General features: G+C 58.8%; 1 protein-coding gene across 2 annotated transcripts in view; it reads left to right on the top strand.

Annotated features, from left to right (window-relative positions):
* The window catches only part of COL4A2 (collagen type IV alpha 2 chain), a 174714-nt gene extending 166033 nt beyond the window's left edge, over window positions 1–8681 (top strand). For both annotated transcript variants that reach the window (XM_058742754.1, XM_058742743.1), the window contains exons 41-48: window positions 985–1101; window positions 1930–2091; window positions 2226–2324; window positions 2670–2816; window positions 2973–3089; window positions 4179–4370; window positions 5503–5789; window positions 7626–8681. In XM_058742754.1, coding sequence (XP_058598737.1) covers window positions 985–1101; window positions 1930–2091; window positions 2226–2324; window positions 2670–2816; window positions 2973–3089; window positions 4179–4370; window positions 5503–5789; window positions 7626–7883 — 1379 coding nt within the window. In that variant the 3' untranslated portion in view covers window positions 7884–8681. The remainder of the gene's footprint in view (window positions 1–984; window positions 1102–1929; window positions 2092–2225; window positions 2325–2669; window positions 2817–2972; window positions 3090–4178; window positions 4371–5502; window positions 5790–7625) is intronic.
* Window positions 8682–12222: the final 3541 nt, after the last annotated feature.

Raw genomic sequence — 12222 nt, 5'->3', positions numbered from 1 at the left:
TCCTCCGTCAATGCCTGAGGCCGGTCCTGTCCCGTGCCGCAGTTCTGTTCTGCGAAGCAAATACCAAGTGAGAGATTCTAAACCAGGGACTCTCATGGAAATGCAGAGTCGGGCTCCTGACAGCCCCTGGTCACACGTTCACCGACCGACCTGCACGTGACCTTTTGCTCTCATGTGTTTCTGTTGAAAGACACCTTATTTGATGTGTGTTGTTGATACGTTGACGTGGACCTCGCGGCCACCGGCTCGGTCTCTTGCCCGAAGGAAGCCCCTGTGACACACGTGTCCGCTGTGAGCACGCCACAGCTGTCCTGAGCTGAGGAATGCCAGATGGCACTTCGGCATGATCGGGGAGGAGGGAGGACAATTTAACAGTGAAATCACCAATAAGAAGCCCAGAAATGTAAACACCACAGCACTAAACAGACACAGGAAGAATCCTTGTTGACACTTGGAGCTGAAACGAGGACGTCGGCAGGCACGCAAGGGTCTGCCTCTTCTGCTTGTCCGGGAGGGACGCCGGCACTGAGGGCGCATCGCCAGTAAACCCCGCCGAGTACGCGGATCGGCGAGCGCAGAACCCGCGGGCGGCGAGGACGGCTGTGCAAAGCTGGGACCCAGGCTACCGAAAGGAGGGCAACAGGGCAGACTGGGAGCGTCCGTGTGGTCCTTCTGGACCAACACGAGTGCTAGCCACACCCGGAACCTTCCATCCCAACCCAAGTGCTAGCCAACAACAGAGCCAGCCTTCCAGGGCCCAGGGGCCGTCCTCAAGTACCACAGCCACGTCGGCTGAGCAAGATCCGTGGGACCCTCCAGGCAGCAGGAGGGGCCGGTGGCTTCCCCACGCCCGCAGTGTGGCACGGTCCCCGCCTCCCCTCACTGCCCCTCCTTGGCGGCTCTGCTCCTGGACAGGAGGGGAAACGATAGATTGAAAAGTTGGACGGTGATGGCAAAACTGACTTCTTCTGTTTCTCTCTGAAGGGGAACGAGGCCCAGTCGGGAGTCCAGGACTTCAGGGATTTCCAGGAATCACCCCACCTTCCAACATCTCTGGGTCACCTGGTGACAAAGGGGCGCCGGGCATATTTGGCCCAGAAGGTAAGCAGGACTCCTGTTTCTGTGTGTTGCAATCTGTGGGGCAGGACCCGGCGGTGACCGGATTACTGTAGGGATGGGACAGACTCTCACTGCCACCTTGAGGGACATTGTGCAAAGGGAAATGGGCCACACGCGCACGGAGGGACGAGCACTGTGTGATGCCACTGGTAACAAGTCCCCAGAGCATTCAGATCCAGGGACGGAAGGGAGAATGGGGGAAGCCGGGGCTGGGGGAGGCGACAGAGAGTCGCAGGTGAATGGGGGCAGAGCCCCGCTTCCGGAAGATGAGAAGGTCTGAGGTGGACCTTCCTGGTGTGACGATGGCCACACAGGTCCTTCAGTGCCCTGAAGTACAGGTGTACTCAGTGCCCCTGAACCGCACACTTAGAAGTGGTTGAAATGGGGGCGCCTGGGTGGCTCAGTTGGCTAAGCGTCCAACTTCAGCTCAGGTCCTGACCTCACAGTTCATGGGTTCGAGCCCTGCGTCGGGCTCTGTGCTGACAGCTCAGAGCCTGGAGCCTGCTTCGGATTCTGTCTCTCTCTCTCTCTCTCTCTCTCTGCCTCTCTCTCTCTCTCTCTCTCTCTCTCAAAAATAAGCATTAAAAAAATTTTTAATTAAAAAAAAATGGTTAAAATGGTAAGGTTTATGTTATGTATATTCTACCACAATAAAGAAAACTCGTCCAGTGTTAGACATGCCAAAGACGCCCCCGACAGGGGACTCGACACCTGGCCCCCCGGGCACATCCTGCAACACATGCCAGTGCCGGTTGGCCATGCCCGTGCCCTCCTCCTGTGTAACGTCTTTCTGGTGATGCATGTCGACAGGTTATCGAGGGCCCCCGGGGCCACCTGGACCTGCTGCTCTCCCTGGAAGGAAAGGAGACGAGGGCAACCCAGGAACCCCAGGAAACCCCGGGACCAAAGGGTGGGGCGGGGACCCCGGGCCCCAGGGCCGGCCTGGTGTGTTCGGGCTCCCGGGAGTAAAAGGTAACGGTGCCCACGGAGGGAGGGCTCCTCTTGTCTCCTTTTGCCGGGGAGGCTGGCGGCACCAGTCAGGGCGGGGGCAGGGCTGGAGCCCCCACACAGACGTGTGAGTCCTCTGTGTCCTGCTTGTCTTGAAGGACCCAGAGGGGAGCCAGGACTCATGGGAAACACAGGAGCCACCGGGAGTGTGGGCGACCCAGGCCCCAAGGGGCCCAAAGGAGACAGGGGACTCCCAGGTGAGTGGCCTTCGCACACGCACACAGCCAGCATCTCAGGTGGGCGGCCCCAGGACTGGGCTTCAGGACGATCCCTGGCCCTCCGGGCTGGGGGACCCCTCCAAGGTCTCCCTCTGAAGTGCCACGCTGGGACCCTCTGTGGCTCCCGCCGTGACTGGGTGACTGACAGCCGCCGGTGAAGGGAAGGCCCTTAGCAACCTCGCAGACGGGTTATTCTCTAGATGGCAAGATGGTTCCAGGAAGCTCCAAGGTTGGTTTCAACGGATGAAAACAGTGGAATACAGATCATTGCAAGGAAGCCAGGGGGCGCCCCTGTGTCAACTGGCCTTTCTTTGCCCTTTCCAGGTGCCCCTGGTTCTGTGGGATCCCCTGGGATTGTGGGAATCCCCCAGAAGATCACCGTCCAGCCAGGGCCAGTGGGTCCACACGGAAGGAGAGGCCCCCCGGGGGCACAGGGAGAGATGGGGCCCCAGGGCCCCCCAGGAGAGCCAGGTAGGAGCCCTGCTGGAGAGCCGCCAGGGAAATGCCTTTTCCTGCTCGCGTTCTTCTCGCTTGGGTTTCCTCCCCGGGAAGCCTGTGTTGAGCATCAGTGACACTGAGCACGGTCACGCCTTCCATGGTGCTCACACCCGTTTCGTGGCTGTGCAGGTTTCCGCGGGGCTCCAGGGAAGGCAGGGCCCCAGGGAAGAGGTGGCATTTCTGCTGTTCCTGGATTCCGAGGAGACCAGGGGCCCATGGGACAGCAGGGGCCCATCGGCCAGGAAGGTGAGTGACAGAAAGGGGGCAGAGGGCAGGGGGTTTCTTCCAGGTCCACTGAGGGTCTGACCAGTGTTCTGTGGTACGTGGGGAGGGATGAGCCAGCACCCAGACAAGCAGAAAGATGCTGCCCCTCACCCAGGCTGTGGCACTCGGTAACAACACCTGTGCCCATGAGGGCACCCGGTCCAGAGTCCCCAGACAGGCCGGCCCCCTTCCTTCCACTGACACGTCCGCAGGTGGCTCGAGAAGGAGGCAATCAACGCACTTCGAGAAACGGGCTTTGTTATGATCTCAAAGGTCTGGGACAGTGAGCTGAAGGAAAGCAATTGTGTTAGTGGCAGCCATCGTAAAGTCTGGTGTCACTGATTTCTTAAAATGATCTGTACGTACGCAGGGCGGGATAGGCCAGAAATACCAGCAATTTGTGCACAAAGAAGATTTGTTTCAGTCCCCCCTGAGCTCACTGGGAAACAGTGGTAGGAGTGAGTCACATTCAACTGGGGTGCACGACCGGTGTCCCCATCACAGGAGCGTGCAGTCCGCTGTCCTCCGCACGGACCCACCCATGGCCAGGAGGTTGCGGGCTCCGTGGGGGATGTATGTCCAGGGACACACGTGGGCAGAGGGGAGTCATCCAGGCTGGGAGACCAAGCAGCAGAGGTGGAGGGGACATCCCGTGAGGAACAAGTGACAAGTGGAAGTGTCCCTTGGGGGGTTGGGCGGGGAGCAAAGCAGGATCAGCACTGATTCCCAGTGTTTGAAGGGTCGTCTTGTTGGAGGCACAGTAGATGTTCCGCTATGCTCCGGGAGCAGACTCGAGCCCTGGGTGGGCATCGTGGGAGGCAGAGTTCTAACCCAGACGTGCCCAGCCAAAGGGCTCTTGGGACAGAGGAGGCCCGTTTGTTGGGTGGGGGTGAGCCGCAGTCCTCTGGGCCCTTCGACTGGCTCCGCACCTGCCCCTCGTTCAGGGCCCTGGCAGGTCCTCCAAGGGGCACAGCCAGTGAGGGCCAGGCTTCAGGCAGAAAGCGGGCAGCAGCCGCAGAGGCCAAGGTCCACACAGCAGCTGAAAGGTGGCCACTCTCTCCCGGGTTCTAGGGGAGCCAGGCCGCCCGGGGACCCCCGGCCTGCCCGGCATGCCCGGCCGCAGCGTCAGCATCGGCTACCTCCTGGTGAAGCACAGTCAGACGGACCAGGAGCCCATGTGCCCCGTGGGCATGAACAAGCTCTGGAGTGGGTACAGCCTGCTGTACTTTGAAGGCCAGGAGAAGGCGCACAACCAGGACCTGGGTAGGTACCGCCCGGCCAGCCCCAGCCAGTTCAGCTCCTGGTCAGCATCGGCAGCTCTTGGCTGGACGGGCTCCTGCCGATCGAGGGCACTGGGCCCATCCACATCCCTGGGCTTCCAGAAGAGATGAAAATGGCCTTTGAGACCTCCAAAGCTCAGGTCAGGACCACAGAGGCTGCGGCCTGCACAGGCTCAGGGGTGGCCCCGCCTGCCCTGGAGGCCACTAGAAGCTTCACCCCCAGCTTGGCTTTTCGCCACAGGCTGTGTAAACGGTCAGGCTGGGGCCGTGAGGGGCGGGGGGTCACACAGAGCCCCCAGGAGAACAGATGTGCATTCAAGTAAGCCTGGTTGCCAAAAGGAATTGAAAGGACTTAAAAGTGCACAGGAAGTGCAGCGAGCACACATGAAAAGTCGGGGAGGGGCAGGGGTACCTCCATCCGAGGGGCCTGTGGTAGGGACAGGGGTGGGGAGTCCCTCAATCCGACCCCGATGCTGTGTGCACATTCCCGTCTACAGGTTCCACTTCCGAAATAAGTTTAACAGAACACAAAGCAGGACGAACGCACAGGGCCAGGGCCTAAAACGCAGAGCCGGGAGCAGGGCCTAGGCGGTGGGGCCCGCGCCGGGCAGGCTTAGTGGCAGGTGCCCACACGTTGTCCCCAAGCCCAGTAGGCAGCCCATTTGAGCAGGGAAGACTGTGCAGCTCTAATTCATCCTCTCTGCCCTGAGATAAAGGCAACCTTTGTACCCAGGAGCAGGGGAGTGTTTGGGGTTTGTACGGACGGAGTTCCTTCGGGCAGGGCCCCTCAGGGTGCAGGAAGCCAGGCCCTTATCTTGGGTCCCATCAGGGGTTTCTCGGGGCTGGTCTTGAAGACCCCCAAACAACATAGGCCTCAGCCAGGTGCTACTTCATGAAGACCCCACTCCATCCAGGGATGTGTGTGAAAACTTCTAGAAGGGCAAGGCTGAAATGGCAGGGCAGACTCCAAAAAAAGGAATTGGAAACCGCTCCTGTGCGGATCTGAGCCCCGCGGGGTGGCTGGTGGGCAGGTCCCTGACACGGGGCCTCTGGGACCTGGCCCGGCCTGGAGGGGCGTCTTCCCAGCCACACTCAGCTGCGACCTCTTTCCACAGGACTGGCGGGCTCCTGCCTGGCTCGGTTCAGCACCATGCCCTTTCTGTACTGCAACCCGGGTGACGTGTGCTACTACGCCAGCCGCAACGACAAGTCCTACTGGCTCTCCACCACGGCCCCGCTGCCCATGATGCCGGTGGCCGAGGACGAAATCAAGCCTTACATCAGTCGCTGTTCCGTGTGTGAGGCCCCAGCCGTCGCCATAGCGGTACACAGTCAAGATGTCTCCATCCCCCACTGCCCAGCTGGATGGCGGAGTCTGTGGATTGGATATTCTTTCCTCATGGTATGTAGTACTTGCCCGCTTTCTCTGTCTGAGCATGGAACTGGGTGGAAATCTAGTTCCTCTCCCCAACACACCCTGCCTCTGTAAGAATAATCACACGGGACAGTTGCTCAGGTTGCACACTGCACAAGGGCATCTGGCCCAGGGGATGAGAGCTGGAATACAGCCTGCACTTTTGCCTAAGCACTTTGCGAACTGAGCCATGTCAGGCATGGGCTGCCCCACCCACAGGGGCCCGTGAATTTGCCATCAGGCCACTGTACGGGCTGCAATTAGGATAAACTGGGCCACCATGATAGCAGCCCTTACGGTTTTCCTGCTTACTCCACCACTGTACGGAGAAAGGAAAGGCCAGTGACGACAGTAGGCCTTGTGTTTACATTCGTCATAAGTGCCATAAGTCATAAATCATATAAATAACATAACATGTAAGCGATAGGAAAAGGTAAGTATTCATATCTTAATATTTTTAGAGGTATCATTGCTGCAATAATTCGAAGCACAGAATACTGAGTTCTGTGCAAAGACAGGCACCTCCCTACTTTTCGAGAAGCTGATCACGGCCACGTAAGGTGACTTTTGAGGACAGAACAAGCCTGTGTGGTTACACGTGCCATCGGGGTGCGTCTGTGTGCATGTGTGCAGGTGTGCGTGTGTGTGTGTGTGTGTGTGTGTGTGCGGACTAAAGTCAGAGCCCTTGCTGGCCAGGCTGTTCCCAGCTCTGAGGCATCCCGCAGGGTGCTTCCTCCTGACCCTGGCCCGCCGGCTCCCTCGAGGTGTCCTTCCAGGGCGGGGCCCTCCCAGGCCGGCCTCCGCTCCTTCACACCAAGTGGGGCCTGAGGCTCCCTCCCACACCAAACAGACTGTGGGGCTCTGGGCTGGGGGGGCTCCTGCATTCTGTGAGCGCAAGCCTTTTTCAAAGCTTCTTGTGCTTGTGGCTTTGTTTAAAGAGGTTGACCCGGGTTACCCGCCCAGGACGCCCCAGAACAGCCTCCTTTTTTTCCCTCACACTGTGGCTGAGACACAGTCCTGTCCCACAAGCCACAGGGACAGTGTGTGTCCCACCAAGCCTGGCGGCCCATTTCTCTATGAGCTTCGGGCCCCGGGGGTCCCGTGCGTCTTAACAAGAGCTGCCGCACTTGTGACACCACGAGAAAGTAGCAGGTGACAGAAGTGAAGACGAGGTCCCCTCTGACGCTTCCCGCCTCCCGGCCAGCAGCCACACGGTCCTCTCAGGTGACCGGCTGCCTAATTAACAACCCTCTGATTGAAAAAACAATCATTACACAAGTAGTACCTGTTGGTTATCGAGACACCAGCAAGGGGAGATTTCCAGAACCACTCCCAGTCTCTCTCTAGAAGAACAAGCGAGGAGGAGCTGTCGAGGCCACTTTCTTTCTGCCTTATTTTTACCTTACCAGCCTCACGTGTGCCCTGCATGTTGACTTTAGTTTTCCTTTGAAAAAAGAAAAAAAAAAGCAGTTCACACGTTGGCATCTGTCCTGCCAGGTGAACACACTTCACCCTTTGAGTAGATGATTTGGGAGACGGTGTTTTTCCCCAAGACGAAGTCAGCCGCGTGTGCTGGTTATAATAACCTGCTTCTGCTCTGGGCTTCCCTGAAGCTCAGACGGTGCACGTGGGCTCACGTCCCTGTCCCTGCACCGTGCCTGGTGCGTGGGCCACCCTGGTTTATTGCAGGCGGTCTGTATTGAAAGCGCAGATAAACTCCGGGGGGTGTTCAGCTGGGGGGGGCGGGGAGGACGGTGCATCAAAGAGCCCGGGCCGTCCCCCTGCGGGCGCGCTCACAGCCCTGCCCCGTCTCCCTCTGTGCAGCACACGGCGGCCGGCGACGAAGGCGGTGGCCAGTCGCTGGTGTCTCCGGGCAGCTGCCTGGAGGACTTCCGCGCGACGCCCTTCATCGAGTGCAACGGGGGCCGTGGCACCTGCCACTACTACGCCAACAAGTACAGCTTCTGGCTCACCACCATCCCCGAGCGCAGTTTCCAGGGCTCGCCGTCCGCCGACACCCTCAAGGCGGGGCTCATCCGCACGCACATCAGCCGCTGCCAGGTGTGCATGAAGAACCTGTGACGTGCGGGGGCCACGCCCCGCACGCGCTTCTCGGGGGGCTAAACTCGGCCGGGGGGGCCACCTTGGTGCTCACTCTTAACTTATTACCTCACACGCCGCCCCCAAAACCGATCTCATCCTCTCTTTCAAACTCTGACGGAAAGGCTGCCAAAGGAATTGAGCGCCAGCGCTCACACCAAACAGCCCGTGGGCACCCGCAGGGGCTTCGGCACTGGCGACACCTGCCTCCCAACAGAACGGTCACCCGCCCGAACACCCCCATCAGGCCATGCCACAGTGCTCTGCACTAGGTGTAGCTGATGTCTCCACACGTGCCCTTAGAGTCACTGCGCTTCCAGACCCCGTAGACGACCCGCATTGTTGAACCCACCTAATGGGGTGGTGTTGATAAGCGAAGCGTGTCGCCAAGGGCTCCTGAACCCCTCGTGCGGCTCCCACCTGCGGGTATCCGGGCCTCCATGCTGGCAGCTCTGTTTCCTCCCAAAGACCAGGATGTGCCTCTTAACCCCTCAGGAAGGCCAGATGTGCCTTTTAAGACTTTGATGGTCCTACATGAGCTCTCTTCTGTCCCCCCCACCCCCGCCCCCCCGCCTCGTCTTCACAGACCATCGGGAGACCTCTTAGCCACCTGTTGTCAGCCACGCCATGTGGCACACTGTAGTCAGAAGTGATGTGTCTACTGCCCCAGGTGGCCCCGGGGACTTACCCTCCATTCTTGGTGACTCATACTCCTATGACATATCTAACCTCTGTAACAAACACACAATAAAAGTTGGTTTTGAGCTTTTTATACCCCAAGGTGTTGACGGCCTTCATTCTCCCACGTCTGTCAAGCACAGTTTGCTGCACGAACCCCACACACCCGCCACGCCCCTCCCCGGGTCTGTGGTGTGGCTTGTCAGGGAGGTGTTTGTGTTTGCAGTGTGTTAGGGCCCACAGGAAACACCCCAGCCACCACTCACGGGGCTCAAGAGAACGGGCGCCTCACAAACACACTTCCCAAGTCATCTGGTTAGTTCTGACAGAACGTCCCAGGTCAGATCTCCGTATTTCCAAGAGACCCCCAAGACACATCTCTGGAACCTGGCAGGCCTCTGGGAGCCCAGGCCAGAATTTATTTCCAGCCTTTAAAATGCAGTCTTCGGGCACCAGCTGGCTCAGTCAGCCAAGTGTCCAACCTCGGCTCAGGTCACGATCTCATAGTTCGAGCCCCGTGTCAGACTCTGTGCTGACAGCCCAGAGCCTGGAGCTGCTTCGGCTTCTGTCTCCTTCTCTCACTGTCCCTCTCCCACTCTCATTCTGTGTGTCTCTCCCTCAAAAATTAAAAAAATAAAATAAAATAAAATGCAGTCTCATATTGGGGCACCTGGGTGGCTCAGTCAGCTAAGGGTCTAACTCTTGGTTTCAGCTCAGGTCATGGTTTTCAGGTCAGGTCAGGTCAGCTCATGGTTTTGTGAGTTCAAGCCCCACGTCAGGCTCTTCATAACAGTCTGGAGCCTGCTTGGGATTCTCTCTCTCTCTCTCTCTCTCTCTGTTCCTCCCCCACTCACACTGTCTCTGTCCCTCTCAAAAATAAACTTAAAAAAAATTATAGAAAATGCAATCTCATGCTAAATTTTTAAAAAAGATTTCATTTATTTTTAACCTCTACCCCTGATGTGGGGCTCAAACTACTGACCCGAGATCAAGAATTGAACACTCCTCCAACTGAGCCAGTCAAGCACCTCATATTAAACGTTTCTAGGAACAGTTTCCACGTAACTAAACGAGTATTCCACATGATACTGTCATTCGAAATAGTTGAGCAACCACCCTGCACTGTCCCCCAGCAGCTGACGGGGACAAGGACTCTGCCCAGGAGGGTTTTTGGGGACATGAGTCCCGATCAGAGGATGGAGGGGGCCTGGCAGAGTGACTCCAGCAGAGGATGCGGTACTGAGGGCTCTGTCCTGCAGGGACCCCCCCAGGAAGGCCACGGGAGGAGCCTCAGGCTGTGCAGCCGAGGCATGGAAAAGGGACATTTCCCTCCGCCAGCTCTCGCCCCAGGGGGTCGTGGGCTGCCCACCCCCCCCCCAGGTCCCTGGCTGTCCCGTGTGTGCGGGGCTGAGCGGCGTCTCAGGTAGACGCGGCAGAGAAGCAGTGGAGCCGACGCGGGTGCTGTGTCCTACACCTGCTCACAGATGGTTTCCATGGCAACAGTCAGCACTCCCACGGGATGTGAGGCTGTGAGGCCAGGGCCTGAAAGCAGCCCACACGTCGCCCCCTGTGGGAGGCAGCTGTTCATTCCAGACTCCAGTCGCCACGATCAGGGGGCGGCTGTGAAGTGCGGCACAGTCCCCAAGATCCCTGCTCGACTTGGCTTAGGTGTGATGCCATGAAGGACGGGGCGCTGGGCACCAGGATCCTCCCTGGTGGGACACACTCCCCGGGGGCCCCTGATGCCCGCCCTGCCTGAAGGCTGACCCTTGGCGGGGGCTTGCCAAACGGACTCACGGGAGGCTGGTCTCCATCCCACAGCTCAGGTTCAAGAGCACAGGGCGGCTGGACGGAGGTCATGTGATGATGTAAATCGGCCTGAAATTGTAGCTGCTTCCACAGAGGCCGTTTGGTCACAGGGGTCAGGGTCTGGCTCCCCTGTGGTGGGACTGGGGGTTCCCATGCTCTTCCTGGAGCTGACTTATCCCTACTTCTATGCTTGGAAAAAACGAGTGTTGGGGCGCCTGGGGGGGGCTCAGTCAGCTGAGCGTCCAACTTCAGCTCAGGCCATGATCTCGCAGTTCCTGAGTTCAAGCTCCGCGTCGGGCTCTGTGCTGACAGCTCAGAGCCTGGAGCCTGCTTCCGATTCTGTGTCTCCTTTCTCTCTCTCTCTCTGCCCCTCCCTTCCTCTCTCAAAGTAAATAAACATAAAAAAGAAGAAAAGAAAAAATAAGTGATCCCTGCAGAGTTCCTGGAAAGGGGATTCTGGTGTCTGGATTTGAGGACACTGTTTGTGGGTCTTCCTGCCCCCCCTCCCTGCCCAGGGGACAGGAACCCACCCACACACACACACACACACACACAAACATGTGAGGCATGAACCTGTGAGCGAGGCCACCAGAGGGCAAGGCTGTGGGAGGAGGGGGAAGTGCCCCTGGAGAAGCACACTGTCCTGGGCGGGGGGGGGGGGGGGGGGGGGGAGGGGGCGCCCTCCCCAGGCCAGGCCACCCCGCCCACCTCGCCCGGACGCATCAGCCCCAGGACTGCTGAGGCTTCCACGGCTTTTCCCAGGGAAACAAGCAGGTGGGGGCATACAACAGGCGCACCTCGTCTGGGGCAGCAGGTAGACCATGGAACCCACCTCGGGGGAGAGCACACGGCAGCTCCCGGAACCAGGTGCCTGAAGCAGAGGGCCGGTCTGCAGGGAAGCTGGGTGCCAGAGGCGAAGGTGTGGCTTCCAGACACGGCAGGTGGCTCTGATTCCACCAGGTTTGAAAATGACAGTCGTACCTTTAAGAACCCGGCCCGGCTGCCTGGGGAAAGGGGGGAGCAGGGCTCATGACCCAGACGACATTCCCCAACCATCCCTGACGCAGCTGCCTCACTCGGCCCCTCAGGCACCAGGAAACATCCACCCAGGAAATGTCAAGAAAAAGGTTTTCACCCATGGGAGAACACAGGGAGCCCTGGGTGAAAGCCTGACGCGGTGGCTCGGACACCAGGCACAGTGGGAGGTCACAGGGCTGTCTGTGGCCTCCCTGCCCCCCAGCAGCCGTATTTGTGCAAAAGAGAAGGAACGTTCGAGCTTGCCAGCTCAAACCCACACCCAGCCAAGAAACCCCCTTTCTTTCCACCAGCTGGCTCCCCCACACCCACCCGAGCCGCCTGAAGCCTCCCCAGGGCCTACCTGGCTCCCCGGGTGGGAACTGGGCCCACATGGTCAGACTGAAAACCTGTGAGCAGGTTTGGACACCAGAACTGGGCCAGTGTCCCAAACCTACTTGGGACAGAGCCCAGCGTGAAGTATATTTTTAGGGCAACAACCAAGGCTGAAATTACGCGTGGCTGACGGAGAACGTGCCATCCCAGGCAATCCCCCAGGAAGTGTGGCCATTCAGGGACATGAGCTGGGGGTGCTCAGAGCGGATGAGCACATGCAAGGAACATTCAGGGGGACAGGTCCCTAGGGACTCAGCCGGCCCCGCCTTCTAGCAAGAACCAGAGACGGTTTCACGGGACACCGCGTCCATGGCCTTTGGAGACAAATTCCAGGGCCCCCTGGATGGTGGCAGGTGTATCTAGCAAAGATACAATTCGACCAAGCTGATGATGCATTGATTCATCTTCAGTGTCCAGTGCGCCC

This window comes from Neofelis nebulosa, chromosome 1, assembly GCF_028018385.1.
Source record: "Neofelis nebulosa isolate mNeoNeb1 chromosome 1, mNeoNeb1.pri, whole genome shotgun sequence".
NCBI classification, from domain to species: Eukaryota; Metazoa; Chordata; class Mammalia; order Carnivora; family Felidae; genus Neofelis; species Neofelis nebulosa.
Note: the sequence above shows the minus strand (reverse complement) of the source record. Positions and strands in the feature narration are given on the sequence as shown.